Genomic DNA, 17,271 nt, shown 5'->3' with positions numbered 1-17,271 from the left:
TGGGAGAGATTAGTGCAGCTGTTGGATGTTATTTCCCAGGGCTCTGGGCGTGGAGGCCAGGAAGGGTTTTTCATCCAAAAGGAGATGAGTATCTGAACCTGGGTGGGGTTGCACAGGAGCAGAAACTAATTTGCTCTCTCTCATCTCCCTTCCTTCGCCTTGCCCCAAAAGAAGTGAGAGAGAAGAAAAGAAATTGTTTCCTGAAGGGGAGTATGTCTGTAGCCTGCTAGTTTTTCTTCATAGGTGGTGAAAGCCCTTATGTTTAAAATCATCCTTTCTCCATCTCCCCCTCCCTGTCAGCCTCCTCTGCAGTGCACGTTACCAGTGTGGAGGCTGGGAGCCTGCTCCCATCCCTGGTGCAGACACGAGTCAATGGCAGGGAATTGCCCATCTTTCTCTTCTGCTCAGTTGTATTGTTTTTAGGTCAGATAGAATTTTATTTTCTCGTAAGGAGAGCCACATTAATTCTGCAAATAATGTGAGACAGAAAGGAGAATAATAATGACAAGGGTGGAAATTTATGTATGGTACGTATTAGGGATTTCAGTGGGAGGAGTTAGATTACTTAATAACATAACTGTGTAGTAATGACTTCTGTCTCAGGATATGTTTCATTCTTGTTTTGTTTTCCTTGCTTCTGTTTGTGGCAGTTGCTAAAGAGCACAGATAGGAAAGGAACAAAATGGTACCAAGCTTTTTATTTTACATAAGGCCTAGAAATTAACACTGGGTTTATTTGTTGATGTCCACAACATGGGCAACATAGTGTTAGTGAACTGCATGGGTGAAACCTTCAGGTTTTGGTCTGCTCTTGTGTGGTTTCAGAACTACAAGTAGAAAAATGCTAAATGTCATTGTCACTTTCCCTTTCCCACCTCCAGTCTCAGGTAGTGCAGAGCATAATGTTTGTTTAATTTCTTGGTAACAGAATGATGGATATAAATATTTGGCATTTGTATCTTGACTACTGAAATAGAAAATTTAGAAGGATTGAATGTTTGTGACTGCATTACCCTAACTCAAAATCAAGATTGATTAATTTTGCTTGAAATTTGGCTCTGCTTTACCTTTCTGAAATGTCTTCCCTTTTCTTAAAGAAAATAAGTTATTTCCATTGCTGACAAATTGGAATTGGCTCAGAGGAGAGTGTAACTCAAGGCAACAGGCATGGCTTATGTAAACTTTTCTTGCATAGGTGCCGCTTGTCATTAAGTGTAGCAAACCATGGCTTGCCTCTTGAACAAGCTGCACAAAGCATTGACTATTTCTTAGAGCCTGTTAAAATGCTTTTGTATCCTAATTAGCATTACAGATTTCAAGAACACTGACTTATTTTAGTAGTAAGCTTTTTAATGCTGTGTTTTTATACAGAGACCCTCTCTGCATTTAAAAAAAAAGAAAAAGGTACACTGGTATAGTAATAATTAAACAGACTCGCCTGGTGTGATACGTGACCTGAGCACCAAGGTCAGCCTGGTCATTGCACTGTCGTCGCACAGTTACATTTCAGTTCTGCTTTTGTGTTTTAGCAGTTTTGTTTTCTCACCCACTCGCTTTGTACACCTCTGCCAGTGAGCCAGAGTTCTAGTATTACGTTCACATTGTGCAGATACGAATGATTCCAAAATGTAAAAGCAATTGAGAATGAAGCTCATTTTAAAGTGGTTTTAGCTGCTAAAAGCAGTTTTTCCCTTTTTGCTTATAATTGAATCTCTGTGCTTGGAACTGAACAGCTTGCTTCGCTCTGCTCTGTAATCGTATTTATAGAAAAATGGAAAACTGTGGCCAAGACTAGCAATCGCATGATAACACAGCAGCTTTTATTTGCTACATCTGGAAATTTACCTTGCAAGTAGAGTAATTTTATCTTCTCTCAGGTGTTGAGCTGTTGCTCTGCCTGTTCTGCCAACAGCCTCAGAACCTGTTCCCATCTCTGTTCTCTGCAGCCATACCATCCGTGTTTGACTTGGCACTACACATGGGCAGACTTGTGAAATTGTAAGGAGGGGGGGTTTTTTTTGGTGTTTTGTTTTTTTTAAGGTTCATCATGAGCAAAGTATTACCATATGTTTCAGATGCTTTATTTGATATACTGGACTTTTCAGACTTCCCACAATTATTTAACTTTTGCTTTTACAGCAATTTAAGCAAGATGAAAAAAATGTTCATATCACCTAGGATTCCTTTCTCTTGTCCTCCTTAGACTGTAGTTTTAGATTTAAAAATACAGTAGGCATTGACACTACCTAAAGATGGAAAATAGTACTGATGACAAAACAGAGAAATTAATGGTAGGCTTCCTTAAAAAAAATTGCTTCCAGTTAATGTGTTGCTAGGCATGGCAGCTTACTCCATTTTAAATTAACACAAGTCCTAGTCAATGCAGCATGATGCTTGCCTTAACTAGTTAGGTTTTGAAGCTTAGTACCTCTAAGTTTTTCCTGGAGATGGTACACGTCCATATCTGCATCTGCATTGCTAATTGTATTCAAAGCTCAAGTCATGTCATTTGGGGGAAATTTGGACTCCCTTCCTACTTGAGGTGAGGGGGAGGGAACTCAACAAAAACACACACACGAAAAAAATGTGCACGCACAAGGGCAAATGGGCCATGTATTTTAAATAGCTCGCATCTGTAGCGAGGACTGACAAGCTCAAGTGAGGTCTGCAGAGCCTGAGAGACCTCCTGAGCTGGCAGCGCGGTGGCACCCCTCGGCATCAGGAGTGGATTTACAATGACCTCCCTTGTCCTTGGTGAGCGGTGTGGGCACTGGAGCCCACCAGGCTGCCTGGTCGCCTGGGGTGCCTGCCCCACAGAGGCTGCTACACATGTCTCCCAGGGAGGACTTTTCTCGGCCTGTTTTCATTCCAGCTCTCCAGGCTGTGGTCGCCTCTACAGGTGTGCCTGGACTGCGGAGAAAGGGAAGGAATCCGTGGGTCCTTCCCATGCTCCAGCTCCCGTGTGATCCTGTAAACTGTGACACCAGGGGAAGATGATGAGCCAGGGCGCGGTGCATTTACGTGCCCTGAAGTGTCTGCATCTGGAGATGACAGGCGTGATTTATCTGGATGTTTCTTCTTTCAGCCAGGAGCTTCTTTTTGACCAAATGGAAAAGGAGCTTATTCCTTTTCCCGACTTCTCTTTTTGCTTGCTGCTTCTTCACTCACAGCAAGGAAAATAGAAGAGAAGACTAAGGAAAGAAAGAGAAAAATACAGAGGGGTGTTTAATTCTATGCATTACAGAAGAAAGAAAGTACGTCTTTTTTCAAGATAAATTACTTTTGTTTTGGGGGAGGGGAGGCAGTTCCCTTTGCATGGCAAACACTGTTTTTAAATTGCAAATTTTTAGTGTCCTGAGGCATAGTAGTTGATACAGGTGTACTGCGAAGGACTTTCACACGGATCTCTGCTCTGAAAGATTTACTCTCAAGTGCAGCTTTTGATGGGAGTCCTGAATAAACCAGGTCTTAAAATCAGCATGTCGCACAGCCAGTGCAGGTGAGGGAGTGTAAGATGGACGAGGTGCACCTCCCCGCTGTGTGGGGGGGCTGGCTGCTTGCCCAGGAGCACTGGCTCCTGCTCAGCCCAAATCCTGGGGGTACTGTGGCAGGCGCCAGCTCTCCCAGTAGCTCTGTGGTGCTATCAGTGGTAGCTGTGCCTGCCCCGCCACGGCCACTGCTTTGGGTTGCTGGTCCAGGGGAGGCCAGGCACATCGGGGACCCCAGAGCTGCCTAAAGACACCTTGAGGTGAGGGTCTGTATCCCTCTGCAAAACGCCTGGCCCCACAGACCACCGGCAGTGCTCCTGGTGGTGCAGGAACATTGCTTGCAAGCCCTCATTGTCAGTATGCTAACATACCAGGAGGAGCATGCCAGAAGCACTGCTTGCTTTCACGCGTGGCATTTTCATCACCTCTAATAAAGAACGTACTTCAGTAGCCTGCAAGTTCTTCAGGTGACTGCTCTAACCCTTTAACGCCCTCCTTTCCCCAGCGGTTTTGGTGGTTGTGTGGTTTTGTTATTGCTGAAGATGAAAGCTTTGCATCACGGAATAGGTGCTGCCAAGTGAGCTGGAGGAGAACCGTAAATCCTGACGCTGGAGGAGCGCTCCGTGCTGGCATTCCCCACCCCTCACCAGAGATTGTTGTCATATTTAGCAAACCTCTTTAAGTAAACGTTTCCTTTGTAAATGGCACTGGTTCGGTATATAATGGAATGCAGGGACTATGCTGGCAATAATTATAAAGGTAGAATGCAAGTGAATTGACAGGGGAGATAAAACAGATTAAACTTCCAGCGCATAATATTTATGTCCCAGCCTTCTGGGTACCTTGATAACAAAGGCCGTGTTACATATACTTCACACTTGCTGCTTTCACCAGTCAGAGACTATGAGTCCAATTGCTTTGTGGGTGACTTGGTTATCTCTTCATTTTCAGGGAATAAAAAAGGTCTGTGGAAGTTTATGTACTGATAAAAAGAACAACAATGGGAGTTTGTTAGGGACAGGACAGGGAGGGAGTGGTTTCAGGAATTTGTCAGAAGTCATTTCTAATTGCAGGATGTTTTTTTAATGAGTAGGCACATGTCCTTTTCCTTGATGTGGAGGATGAAGAGAGTATGGGGAGAACTAAGGCAGGGGGAGACATGTGAAAAACTCCTAGCACATGTAATATTCTCACTGGCAAAATCTGACTGCTTCACATTCACTAGTGTTTGCTTCTGTGAAATTCATGCTTTGGTTGCGAACTGGAGCTGTAACCAGATGGGACCATGCTGAGTGAAACTGTGTGTCACTTGTTAAATGAAGAGTGGATGTGACTTGTCATGCTGCAGAGCTCAAATCCCAGATATTTAAAAGGCAGTAGGCTTGCTTGTTGATGTGTTGGCCAAGTGTTGCTGCATAGTCCTTACTGCCTGCAGCATAGATGTGTTTCCAATACCTTTAATTGTTTAATGCAAGTCTGCTTCATGTGAGAAACTTTTGTTTAGCTGAATTTGAGATTTGAGAACTTAAGAAAAACAAGAAATCATACCAATAAGGTGTAGGTAGGAAAGGACATTGCTTCTGTATTTTTCTTTGGGACATGCTGGCTGTGAAGGGGATGTGTGTGTGTCAGAAGCATTAAACCTGTTTCAGGTCTTCCTCCTCTGACCCTCCTCCCCTTCAAGGAGTGCTAGTTTTTCTTTTGAAACTGTATATTTCTCATAACAGCTTTGAGAAAAATCAGTGAAAGTTTATGGAAAGGTGGTGTGAAGAAAATTCACACATGGGTATTTGGGTGGTGTGCAGTAGTAGTACGTTTAAGCAGTAGTTAAAAAGATGCTACTTATACATTTGCACCTGCTTGCTACTTAGGTCTGATTTAGCCTCTCCTTATCACTGATTTTTTTGGATGTCTTTTGTTTTAGTAGTACTTTTTAGTAAAAATGAAACAGTGTAAAGCCATTGAAATATTTTATGTCAGACTATGGGAAGGTTGTCAGAAGGCTGTGATCTCAGCTGCCACTTCGTCGTCTGCCCACATGGGATGCTCAGTTCTCAGGCACTGTAGTCTTTGAACTTCCAGTGAACTTAATAGCCAGAAACTGGTTCGAAAGTGACTGATGAAAATGGCCTTTCTGTGGTGGTAGGTTTTTGACGCGCTGTGGCTTTGTTTTGCATTTAGCAGATTCTTAGTATCATGGAGCGAGAGGAAGGAGGCTGGCCTAATGCAAGAAGAATGTAGTGCTTAAGCTGGCAGCAGTCAGTAAGTCATTTCTATTTTATTCCTTTCCTTTCCAGGTGTGACATCTGTTGTATTACCTTTCGTACTCATCGGGGCTTACTGCGCCATAATGCAGTTATCCATAAGCAGCTTCCCAGAGATCCCATGGGAAAGCCTTTCATTCAGAACAACCCTTCGATTCCGGCAGGCTTCCACGACTTGGGATTCACGGACTTCTCCTGTAGGAAGTTCCCCCGCATTTCTCAGGTATGCTCTGTTCCTCATAGCTTAAGGTACCACCTGATGAAGTGCATTCTGAGTTGATTGAAAGACTTGTCCTTGATGAGGCAGAGATTGTAGAATATTTTGTGGAGAGCACACTACAACTGTCTGTGTAGGCTTCAAACCCTTCCTGCCTTTCCTTTTTCTTTTTTCATCTAGAGAATATTTGTTTGGGGTTTTTTTCAGCGTTCTAGTGGATAACTATTGGTGTAAAGATCTATAAAAATATTTTAAAGGAAAACTTGGGTGGTGTTAGATCCTTGCCCCTTCCAGCCTGCCCATTAGTTCTCATCTTCCCCAAACCATCCCACATCTAAAATCAATAGGGAGGACACATGGTAAGGAAGGTATTATTTATTTTAATTTACTCTAACAAGGATACAGTTGTGGTGTGAAAGATGTTATCATGAAAAACTTTGGGAAGTCACCTTACTTACTAAATGGTGACATCTTCAGTGAGTTCTTCACAAAACACTCCCAAATACCTTTCTACTACGTTCCTTATGTGAGTTCTGAAGATTTGGTGCTTTTGAGGGTAACTGACTGGGGAAAGGCAGAGAGTGGTCTGTAAATATTTTTCTAAGAGCCATAAAGCTATCTATTGGATGGTATTATCCCTCCCTCTGTCAAACCTTGCCTGCCTTAGTTGGTTTGGGTCTGGATGAAGCTGCTTATCTATTTAAAAACAAAAAAGAAATAAATCAAGAGCACAATCCATTAGGACCATGCTTACTCAATATCTGCACTTTTCTTATTTTCCTTGGATTAAAGCATTGATTTCCAGCTCTTCCGGCTGCAAGGTGGTAGACCTTAAATTTGCTGCTGGTCCATGGGAGCATGTAGGTCATTCTGTAACTCTAGTAGAGTTTTGGTGCAAAAGTTACAAAATGAGAAGAGAGAACTTTTTAAACAACTTGGTTTTATTTCTTTTGTAATTAATGGCAGACATTTAAAGTTATTAAGGGATTTAAATGTTGGGGCTTTCCTTTTGTAATAATTTTGCTTGCACTGTGAGGGAAGATGTACGAAGTAGCTGAACAAAGTGTGTAGAGTATATAAAGATCTTGCCAGCCCTCTATTTATTTTATCATTTGTGCTCCTCTTTGATGTGGAACCTTTGCAATATGTGAGCTATCTGGGTAGCATTTAGATACAGCATTTGGATTCATGATTGTTTTCAGGGATAGGTATAAAATCCGTTTGTGAGGTTAGTATTTTTCTCTGGAGAATTAATGTCATCAGACTTCACTAACCAAAAGGCTTTCAGCTTTGGGCTCTACGTTTCATTGATTTGGTTTTGGGGGATATTATTTTGGTTGGTTTATGTTGTTTTGCCTTCTTGGATGCCATTTTGTTTTTTCTCCTCTCCTCCTACTTTCTTTGTAGTAATAAAGCTAAAGGAGGTAGTCTTACTGCCCAGCTTACTGAAGTTTGCTGTATAGTCTGCTGAGGCTTCTGTCCTGTCAGTGAAGTGAGAGAGGTTTCTGGAAGGGAAGTTCAGGATGGAAAAGTATTTGAGAGTCCGAATAGCCCTCTGAAGGAGTTTGCCTTTATAGAAGGGAACTTTTGGACAATCAGCCCCTAATTTAGATGCACCACTTAGGTGACTAAAGGCTGTGGAGCAGGAATATCTCCATGCCAGGTAGGTGGTGGCTACTCTAAACTCCTTAACTTGGGCAGTGGAAGAGAGAATGAACAGTTTTAGTTTTCCAGCAGCACGTGATGCATTTCTAGTTTGAGATGTCTACTCTATTTTTTCATGTCTTGTAGGTCTGGTGTGAAACAAATTTGCGAAGGTGCATCAGCGACTTCCATCGATTTATTTGTGAGACGTGTAACAAGGCATTCCCCATGCTTTCAGCACTCAAACTGCACACAGAAACTCATGTGGTGGATCAGGGAAAAGACAAGCACAAGCCACAGTCCACGACCCCACCCAGCGAGAACCCAGACCAGAAAGCCTTCATGGCATCCTTGGGCCTACAGTACACCAAAGACATCAAGCCTGTCAAGCAGGAGGACAATACACAAGATGAGGTCCAAGAAATGCGGCTCAGAGCACTGAAGAGTAACCTACCTCAGGAACCCGGCAGCACTGGTCTGCTCAGCCTCTCTCCTCTGGAAGCTGCCTCTATGGGAGGGTCATTTTCAGTCCTTCCCCCTACAAAAGAAAACATAAAGCTCCTCTCGTTGCAGCCTTTCCAGAAGGGTTTTATCATCCAGCCTGACAGCAGTATTGTGGTAAAACCCATTTCCAATGAGTCTGCCATTGAGCTGGCAGACATCCAGCAGATCTTGAAGATGGCTTCTTCTGCTCCTCCTCAGATCAGTCTTCCTCCACTTTCTAAAGCACCTTCTGTCCCTGTGCAGTCCATTTTCAAGCATATGCCGCCGCTGAAGCCAAAGCCTTTGGTAACGCCCCGAACAGTTGTGGCAACCTCTACACCTCCTCCTCTTATCAGTGCCCAGCAAGCCTCCCCTGGCTGCATCAGCCCAAGCCTCCCACCTCCCCCACTGAGGCTGATCAAGAACTCCGTGGAGTCCTCCTCCAACTCTCACCTCCCCCAGCCAGGAGCCAAATCAAGTCCTTCCTCGCAGTTGCTCCTTCAACCCAAAGTAGAGCCTTTAACTCAGCACGAGATGAAGACGCAGCTGGAGCAGGACAGCATCATTGAAGCTCTCCTGCCTCTGAGCATGGAAGCCAAGATCAAGCAAGAGGTGACAGAAGGGGACCTCAAAGCCATCATCGCAGGGGCAGCAAACAAGAAAGCCCCAACCATGAGGAAAGTTTTGTACCCCTGCCGTTTCTGTGACCAGGTGTTTGCCTTCTCTGGTGTCCTGAGAGCTCACATCCGTTCTCACTTGGGCATTTCCCCATACCAGTGTAACATCTGTGACTATATCGCAGCTGACAAGGCAGCGCTGATCCGGCACCTGCGGACGCACAGTGGGGAGAGGCCTTACATCTGTAAAATCTGCCACTACCCGTTCACAGTGAAAGCCAATTGTGAGAGGCACCTGCGAAAGAAGCACCTCAAAGTGACCAGGAAGGATATAGAGAAGAACATCGAATATGTCACCAGCAATGCCGCAGAGATGGTGGATGCCTTCTGCTCCCCAGACACTGTGTGCAAGCTGTGTGGCGAGGACCTGAAGCATTACCGGGCCCTCCGCATTCACATGAGGACGCACAGCGGCTGCCAGAAGAAGAAGCCGTTTGAGTGCAAGGAGTGTGGCACAGCCTTTTCAGCCAAGAGAAATTGCATTCACCATATCCTCAAGCAGCACTTGCATGTGCAAGAAAGGGAGATCGAGAATTACATCTTAGCGGTGGACTGCAGTGCCCAGGAAAGCCAGACAGACCCTCCTTTATTGGAAGACAACACTTATATGGACCGCAAGTCCATGACACCTTTCCTGGAGCCACAAAATGGCTTCTTACTTGGGACGTCGTCTCACGTTCCCATCAAACTTGAACCTACGGGCAACTTCCGGATGGATTTTGATGAGCCATTGGATTTCTCTCAGAAAAGCAAAAACCTGAGTGCTGTGCAAGTGAAGCAGGAGAACCTGTTTGGCTCTTCTCCCCTGTCCCTCTATGACTGTTCCATGGAGCCTATTGACCTGTCCATCCCCAAAGCCCTGAAGAAGGATAAAGATGATGTCCCATGTGAAGCCAGGAATCAAGAGCTGGTTGCTTCTGGGAACAGCGATAAAGCCTATAACTGTCTGCAGTGTCCTTTGGTTTTTGGTGCCAGTGGGAACTCGGAGAAAAACAGGGCTGTCAGACATCCCCAGCCACTGAAAGGTTCGTTGCATTTGACTGTCCCAATCATTTCCCCAGCTCTCCTTGGCAATTCTGCCTTGCTGAGACCCTTGAGGCCTAAACCACCACCGCCACCTCTCTTGCCAAAGCCTCCAGTAACTAAAGAGCTGCCACCGCTGGCTTCCATTGCACAGATCATTTCATCTGTGTCTTCTGCTCCCGCTTTGCTGAAAACGGAGGCTGCAGACACTAGTCCCAAGGCAGTGAACAGCTCCACTGGGTGTGACAAATCAGGGAACGCCAAAGCAAAAGTGACAATCGTGACCACCGTTCAGAGAGACTCCAGCCTGCCCAGTGACCTGACTCAGGCATGTGATCCAGAGCAGTCTCCCGTTGCCGATGCTGGTTTGACTAAGAAAAGAGGTAGAAAGAAAGGAACAAAAAATAAGCCTAAACTTAGCAGTGGTGTGGATCTGGAGTCAAGTGGGGAGTTTGCCAGCATAGAGAAGATGCTGGCTACCACAGACACTAATAAATTTAGCCCGTTTCTGCAGTCCACTGACAATTTCAAGGAAGAAAGCGGCAGAAATGGAACAAGTGAGGATGAGAAGGAGACTGCTGAAGATAAACTGCTGAGAGGGAAGAGGAACGCTTACTCAGACTGCCTGCAAAATATCCCCTGTCCTTACTGTCCTCGAGTCTTTCCATGGGCAAATTCCCTGCAGCGGCACATGCTCACTCACACAGGTAAGAGCACCTTGTGCTCACAGTAAATTGTAGCCTCTGAGGATGTTCCTCATGAAAGGGCCTCCCTGTGGAGGAATCTTCCTTTCTTGTCCTCTCTGTGATGTCTGAATGGTGTTCTTCATTGTTTTGCAAATCCCTAGCTATTGCTGTTGTATAGTAGTGGTGGTGAATTTTTCACTAATGGAATAATATCTGTGCCTTTGAGTAGCAAGGGGGCAAATTGAACTGCTAAAACCCGTTTGACTTCAGTGGCATAACTTAGCGTACCTAGGAAAGGACTCTGGTTTCAGGCGTTCCGTTATTATTGTTTTATCTTGAAGGTGGACGTGTGTGTCGGGTATTTCATTGTGCCGTACATGGGTTGTCTGGCTGTTTCCAGAGGCTGTTTGTCTGCATCAGTAATGATAAAATGATCCATAAAAATGAGAGCAAATAAGTATAGAATTGTGGCAGGAAAATAAAATAATACAGTGTTTAGCATTTTTTTTTCTTGTGGTGGCTTTTATTTGACAGATCAAAGAAGGAGGATGTGAGAGACGTCATCCTGAGCATTACGTAGTAGCTTGCCTCTAGGAAATGTTTCTTCTCAGTGCTAGATGCCTAAAGGTGGGCTTATGCCCTAAGGCATGGAGATGTGTATGGGATCTTTAATATTGTGCCACTGTGTAAGTAACCTCAAACCTGGTGTAAACAAAAGGAGGAACTGGGGAGGGAGATTTATACTAGGTTTGGGGTTGTTTTTCATTCTTCGCTATAAAGGAAATACTGCATTGAATGCTGTGCGGATTTGGAGTTCACTCCTTTTTCCACCCACGCTGTAATAAAGTAATTAGTAGATTCTCACCCTGCTCAGAGAGAGAGAAGACAAAGCTCTACTTGCTGTTGCTCCCTTTTAAGTCAGTCACAGTTGTTGATGTTATTTGCTTCATTATGCAATCTCAACTCCTGGCATAAAGAATAAAAATTAGAGATATTTGTAAGAAAGTAGAGGACTTGAATACAACCTCATAAAAGATAACTTCGTTTTTTTGAAGGAATTGAGGTTTCCTGAAGCAGCTGATTCATGTCTGTGCTAAAGAGGGAAACCTGAAGAGGTAAAAGAGGTTAGCTAAGAGGTTTAAAGGGAATCTGAGCTGTGGAGCAGTCCCTGTTACAGTTTGCTTTGGGTGATGCGAGGACATAACTTGAAAGGTATCAGTGCAACAGTGAGGCTATTGTTTTCTGGCCCACAGAGACCAAATTATTTCATCTTATTAAGCATACAGTTTACTTTCAGTGGTGAAGGAGAGCTCTTTATTCATGTCAATTGTTTTCTAACACCCAGCTCTCCAAAAAAAATATATAGTTAATGAAGAGCTGTTCATGAGACAGAAAACAATAGAGAGGCTTTTCCCAGACTAAGGGGTTTGACCTGCTTATTGATGGCAGACTTCCAAGGTAGCAGCACTGGTGTAAACCCTTAATAAAGACAGGAAAATGCACTCGACCATGAGTTACGCTGGTAAAACTTGTCTCCCCTACCACCACTGGGCATGGAAGGAGGTACCGTCCTTTCAGAAAGCCTGTGCTGCAGTCTCCACAAGGAAGGCGAGCAACTGCGGCTGTAGCAGGGCTGGATCCTCAGTGCAGATACAACATTTTTGGTGATGCTGCGGCAGTGGCAATAATCAGATTCCACTTGGTGCGCTCTGGCAATGATAATACTGAGCTCTTTTCTAATCATCGACAGAGCAGTGTTGAGGGAGACTTTTTGCTGGAGGACCACCCTGCAGCAAGCTTTCACTGGCCTTGGGGCGTCTCCTTTCAGGTAACACTAGGACTCTGTTTCTAAACTGAGAGTTCGGAGCAGCTCCCTGTGACAGCAGCGTAGATGAGGCTTGCTGGAGGAGAGAGCGAAAGGTAAGCAAGGAAGGTAGGGGAGATTTAGGCCAGGGAGGTGGTGCCAAAGCAAGCACTAGAATGCATTCAGGTGGAGCGAGACCCTTGTTTTTGTGGTGAGTGTCAGGTGCTGGTGGCATGGGAGGAGTTTGGCAGCTGCAGGATAGATAAAGCAGCTTGTTGGGTTTGTGTTGTAGGTGGGCAAGTTGGTTTTCTGATGGAGGCATCTACGGTGTCATAGTGCAACGCACCATTTCTGTCCCCACCTGTGGCACAGACAGTGCTTGTTAGATAGCTCTGTTTTTTGAAAGAAGTTAGGAAAAAATTCTGTTCGCTAATCTTACTGTAAAGAGAAAAGGGGAACTTGATTGTCTGAGCTTGATGGGTACTCCGTGACCTGGGGAGAGAAGGGGCCAAGAGTGTGATAGGTGAGTGTGATATGAATGGGATAGGTGAGAGTCCTGATGATCTGCTTCCAAACTGCATGTGTTGGGTATCTGCTTCATAGGGAATCACTGCAGGCAAGCTGGTCCATGCTCCTGGATTTCTGTAGTATGCTGCTGTCAAAATAACAAGGCAGTTGTTTGAGCTAAAATGTGGCAGCGAGCTCTTCTCCATCCATTTGTAGGGAAGTTGTTATTGGAGTAATTTGTGTAAGTGGTCTAAGCTAATAATGAGTGAGCATGGTTGAGGAAAAGGTGTATAATTTTGAGCATTTAAGTAGTATCTATATATTACCAGTTTTAAACTACTGTGTTTATACAGACATGAAAAGATTTTTGCAAGTGTGTCTTTCACGTTCAATAAAATTCTGACATGGAGAACTCCTTCCATGCGGTGTCAGGATCATATTTACCTTTTGTGAAAGTGCAAAAGCACACATGCCACCAGTAACCCACATCCCTCATGCAACCAAAAGTCTCTCTCATGAAAGCTTTCACCCTGCTTATTCTTGTCTCAACACCACTGTGTGTTTTTTAGTTCAAAAGCATTTCCCTGAAGAAGCATACACCTTCCTTGCCAGTTTTTATCTTAACGCAAAGCTCACAAGTGGGGCACTGGGGATTTGGCATAGCTTGATTTTATACAGTGTTTAACACAGTACCTGTGTTTTGTTTGAACATGCTTGAACACTTGCTTTTAATACTTTCTTTCTCTTGATGTCTGTATTGTTTAATTTACTCTTCTATGTTCAACTCAGTTTGCCTTTCTTTTTTACTCTTCCCTCCTGCTCTTGACTTTTTTAATTCTCAGGGCGGCAAGTAAGATGTGCCCTGCAGGTGGTGCGGTTAATTTTGCTCCTTTTATGGCATGTGCATCAGACTAGGTTCAATATAAAATTAAAATAATGGTCTTTTTTGACCATTAGTTTGTTATAGATAACCTAAATCTGTTTGCAGAGAATCACTTGAGGATATTTTCCAAGTGATACTGCCAGTTCTTATTTGGCCCAAGATTATTTTTTGTAGAAGGTGAGGTTTAATGGCAGGGGGTTTTGTTTTGTTCTGCTGTTACAACAAGAATGAACTGGACAAGAAAAGATCTATAAACAAAATAAAGTAATAAATAGACTACAGTTACACCTAGCCCATGAACCTGAATGTTTCCGGTTGATTGGAAGACACAAGTCATTAAAAAAAAAGGACTGGAGAAATTTTTATTCTTTGGTTTTATGACTTAAGTCACAGTGAAATTGTAGTTGTCTTTACTTTGCAACATTTCTCCTTACCATGGCGATAATATGTTTCCACTAGGACAACAGTGCCAGGAGATATCTTAATTAAGGAATGATCTTAGTACATGCTGTGACTTTTTAGATGACCCTTTATGTTGAAAAAGACTCCCTTCAGATGACTGGCTTCTATTAAGTGTCCAGCCTAGGCTAGTCCTGCTGTGCTGTTAACCAAGTTTTACAGTCAGTTCTGAGTCAATGTGTAGGCACAGATGCATTTTAGTCCAGGCTGTGACCATTCTTATGGGAAAAGTTAATAAAAAATCAAATCACATTGCACATTGCAGTCAGTTTAAACTGACTGTTCAGGTTACCCTCCAGTGAGTAAGTATGTTTTATCAGAAGAGCAGTTGCCTTTAAGGGACAATACAGAAAGCAGAGAATACTGCTTTTTTGAATGATCTTTTTTGTTCCTTTAAAGGTGACATTTTTGGAAAGCATTTGGGAATAGGACTGTAACTTGGGGTGGGGGGGTTGGAGTTTGTGCAAGAAGCAGCATTTTTGTTTGGGTTTTGAGACCTCCAACTAGGACGTTTGTGTGGAAAGAAGAATATCTTATTTGTCTGAAGTATTGGTTTGTATGACAAATATTGGGTTGATACGCAAGTTTTAAAGGCTGCAAATATGAGAAAATTGTGACCTGAGATGCAGGTTGAGTTTCAAGTAATTAATCGCCAACTAATCCTGTCATTGCATGCTTGAAAATAAATGTGGAAAGGAATTGGGCTATCATGAAGCAAAAGGATTTCTGCGCGACTTTGAAGTTCTGTTTTGTATTTGCATTGTGAACGAAGCCAAATAAAAGTACAGAAGGTGGTGGTATTCGTAACCATAAATTTATGGTTGACTTAGCAGGCATATAAAAAGAAAGAGTGACTTGAAAGCCTACAAAAAGCAGTGCCTTCACGCTTCTAAAAAGTTGTGCTGACACTGGAAGAAAATTAAGAGAAAGAAACAGCGCCTGAGATGTCTGCAAGATGCAGGGAATACCTCATATGGGTTGAGATGTTAATTAGAACAGAACCAACTTGTGGAAGATTAAAGTGAGAAACTTACCCACAATGTTGTATCAAAGAAGCTGCTGGCTGGGAGGCAGGTTGTGTGTGTTCGGAGGTTTTGGGTGTGAGGTGGAAGGCGTGACAAGAGCTGGTCTCCTTTTACAAGTAACTGTCCTCACAGTCTCTTCATCATGAAGATGTCTTGCAGGACCGCTTTCCTCATTGCACTCCATGATCCTAGCTTTTCTTTCAACTCTTCCTGCACTCAGTCCCTTCCCTTGTTCTAGTCATTTAAATGAACTACAGACATGGAAAACTTTCTCCTTTGGGGAAGTCGTTGATTGCTTATTCAACATATGGGGCTTGATTCCACTGAAGTCAACAGAAGGATGCCCCGTGGCTTTGATGGAAGTTGTGTCAAATTCACACGGGTGATAGACATCTCAGGAGAGACCCTGCTGTTGAGGAGCTTGCAGTCAGGATGTTGTAGTCGGTCAGCAAGCAGTAAAGGGGGAAAAGGGAAAAAAATGAAGACATTTCTTGTTACACATTAGAAGGACAGATAGATACACTTTTTTCTTGTGTCAGGCCAGAAGCCCTTCCCCTGTCAAAAACGTGTTCTTTTCTACCAGGTCTGACAGAATTTACACAAACCTGGGTTTGCCAGCTGCTACCTGAGGAGAAATGTGCTTATCCCCCAGTCTAAGCAAGAGGATTCTGTATCTCCCAGTGGCACGTGCACTCCTTCCCAGCTGTTCAGGACAGCAATCCCCAGTTGTGTTCGGTCGGACAGAGCGCTGCAGACAAGCGAAGCGTAAGGACGTGCGAAGTGCCCTGCCGCGTTAGAGCAGTGGTACATGCAGACAAGTACTCGTGTCTCCAGTGGTAGCAGTAGGCTGTGCTATTTAGGGTGAGCCTGTGGGCCCAGCCACTTCCTGCGGTCTGTTCCTCTTAATGCTCTATCAGCATCCACAACTGCTGCATTAGGGTTGCGTGTTAGAAGGCACATCCCTGCCTGCTCCCTTTACTACCTGTTTATGGACCTGCTGTCTGCAAGTCTCTCCGTTTGCTTTCTGAACCCGCTGATGCTGTCTGCCTCCAACCTCATCTGGCGTCAAGCTCCAGAAGTTCACTACCTGCTGTGTAAGGAACTATTTTTTAATCTGTTTTCAGCTGATCCCCTGCTGGTTTCAGAGAGCCCCCTTAGTTCCAGTATTGCAGGATTTGGTGAATTACAGTTCTGTGCACGCCTTCTCAGCTGCCTTCACGATCTGTAAACCTCAATTGTAACACCCCCTTCTCTCCTTCAAAATGAGAAGCATGAGCATTTCTGGTGTCTTCTCGCTGGGCAGCTGCCCCATCGCTTGGATCAGGTTTGCTGTGTGCCATCTGCAACATAACTATCTCCTTCCTGTGGTGTGGAGACCAGAAGTGCACACACCACCTGAAACAAGGGCACACCAGGGCTTTATGGAGCAGCGAAGGGACACCCTTGGTCTTGCTCTCAGTACCCTTGCTCATGGTACCCAGTGGTTCTTGGCTTTAGTTTGGCTGCTGCTGCAGGCCAAGCCAGTGATGCTGGAGAGCTGTTAGCAATGGCTCTGAGACCTCCTGCCTGAATATACCTGCCAGTACCACATACAGCATCACCTAGGCATGTTTTAGATTCTTTTTTCCAGAGGTGTTTTACCTTATATTCATCTGCATTGAAGCTCACCTGCCATCAGATTGCCCCCTCTGTTTTGAGAGTTTAGCAGCGAAGAAGATTGACTGTCAGATCACACAAGGCTTTGTTGTAGGCAGGCGAGTGGCATTTAGTCAGAAAGGACAAGCTGACATGAAGCCAAGGGTGAATGCAGCCACTCGGCGTTTTTCTGTGCTGATCAAATGGGATGAATGCAAGAAGGAAGCTCAGCAGATGATGATACATGTCCCTTGCCTGAAAAGTGTTTGCACAAGGGAGCCATTGCTATAAGGTCTTCACACCTCCAGGAGAGACAGGGTCACTTTGTGTCACTTTGAGTCAGTTTCACAGGAGAGTTGTTGAAGTAACAAATGTAAAAGCAGCAAGAAGCTGGCTCCGTGCGTCAGGGTAGTTACAAATGAGTTGTTACTCTCAACCTCAGGGTAGCTGCTGATCAGATTGCACAGAAGTCTGCA

The 17,271-nt window shown here is 44.2% G+C and overlaps 1 protein-coding gene across 2 annotated transcripts in view; it reads left to right on the top strand.

The window, feature by feature from the left end:
- RREB1 (ras responsive element binding protein 1) overlaps positions 1–17,271 on the top strand; it is a 125,478-nt gene that overhangs the window by 93,316 nt on the left and 14,891 nt on the right. For both annotated transcript variants that reach the window (XM_068396693.1, XM_068396694.1), the window contains exons 8-9: positions 5,786–5,975; positions 7,761–10,503. In XM_068396693.1, the coding sequence (XP_068252794.1) occupies positions 5,786–5,975; positions 7,761–10,503 (2,933 nt within the window). The remainder of the gene's footprint in view (positions 1–5,785; positions 5,976–7,760; positions 10,504–17,271) is intronic.

This window comes from Nyctibius grandis, chromosome 3, assembly GCF_013368605.1.
Source record: "Nyctibius grandis isolate bNycGra1 chromosome 3, bNycGra1.pri, whole genome shotgun sequence".
Taxonomy (NCBI): Eukaryota; Metazoa; Chordata; class Aves; order Nyctibiiformes; family Nyctibiidae; genus Nyctibius; species Nyctibius grandis.
Note: the sequence above shows the minus strand (reverse complement) of the source record. Positions and strands in the feature narration are given on the sequence as shown.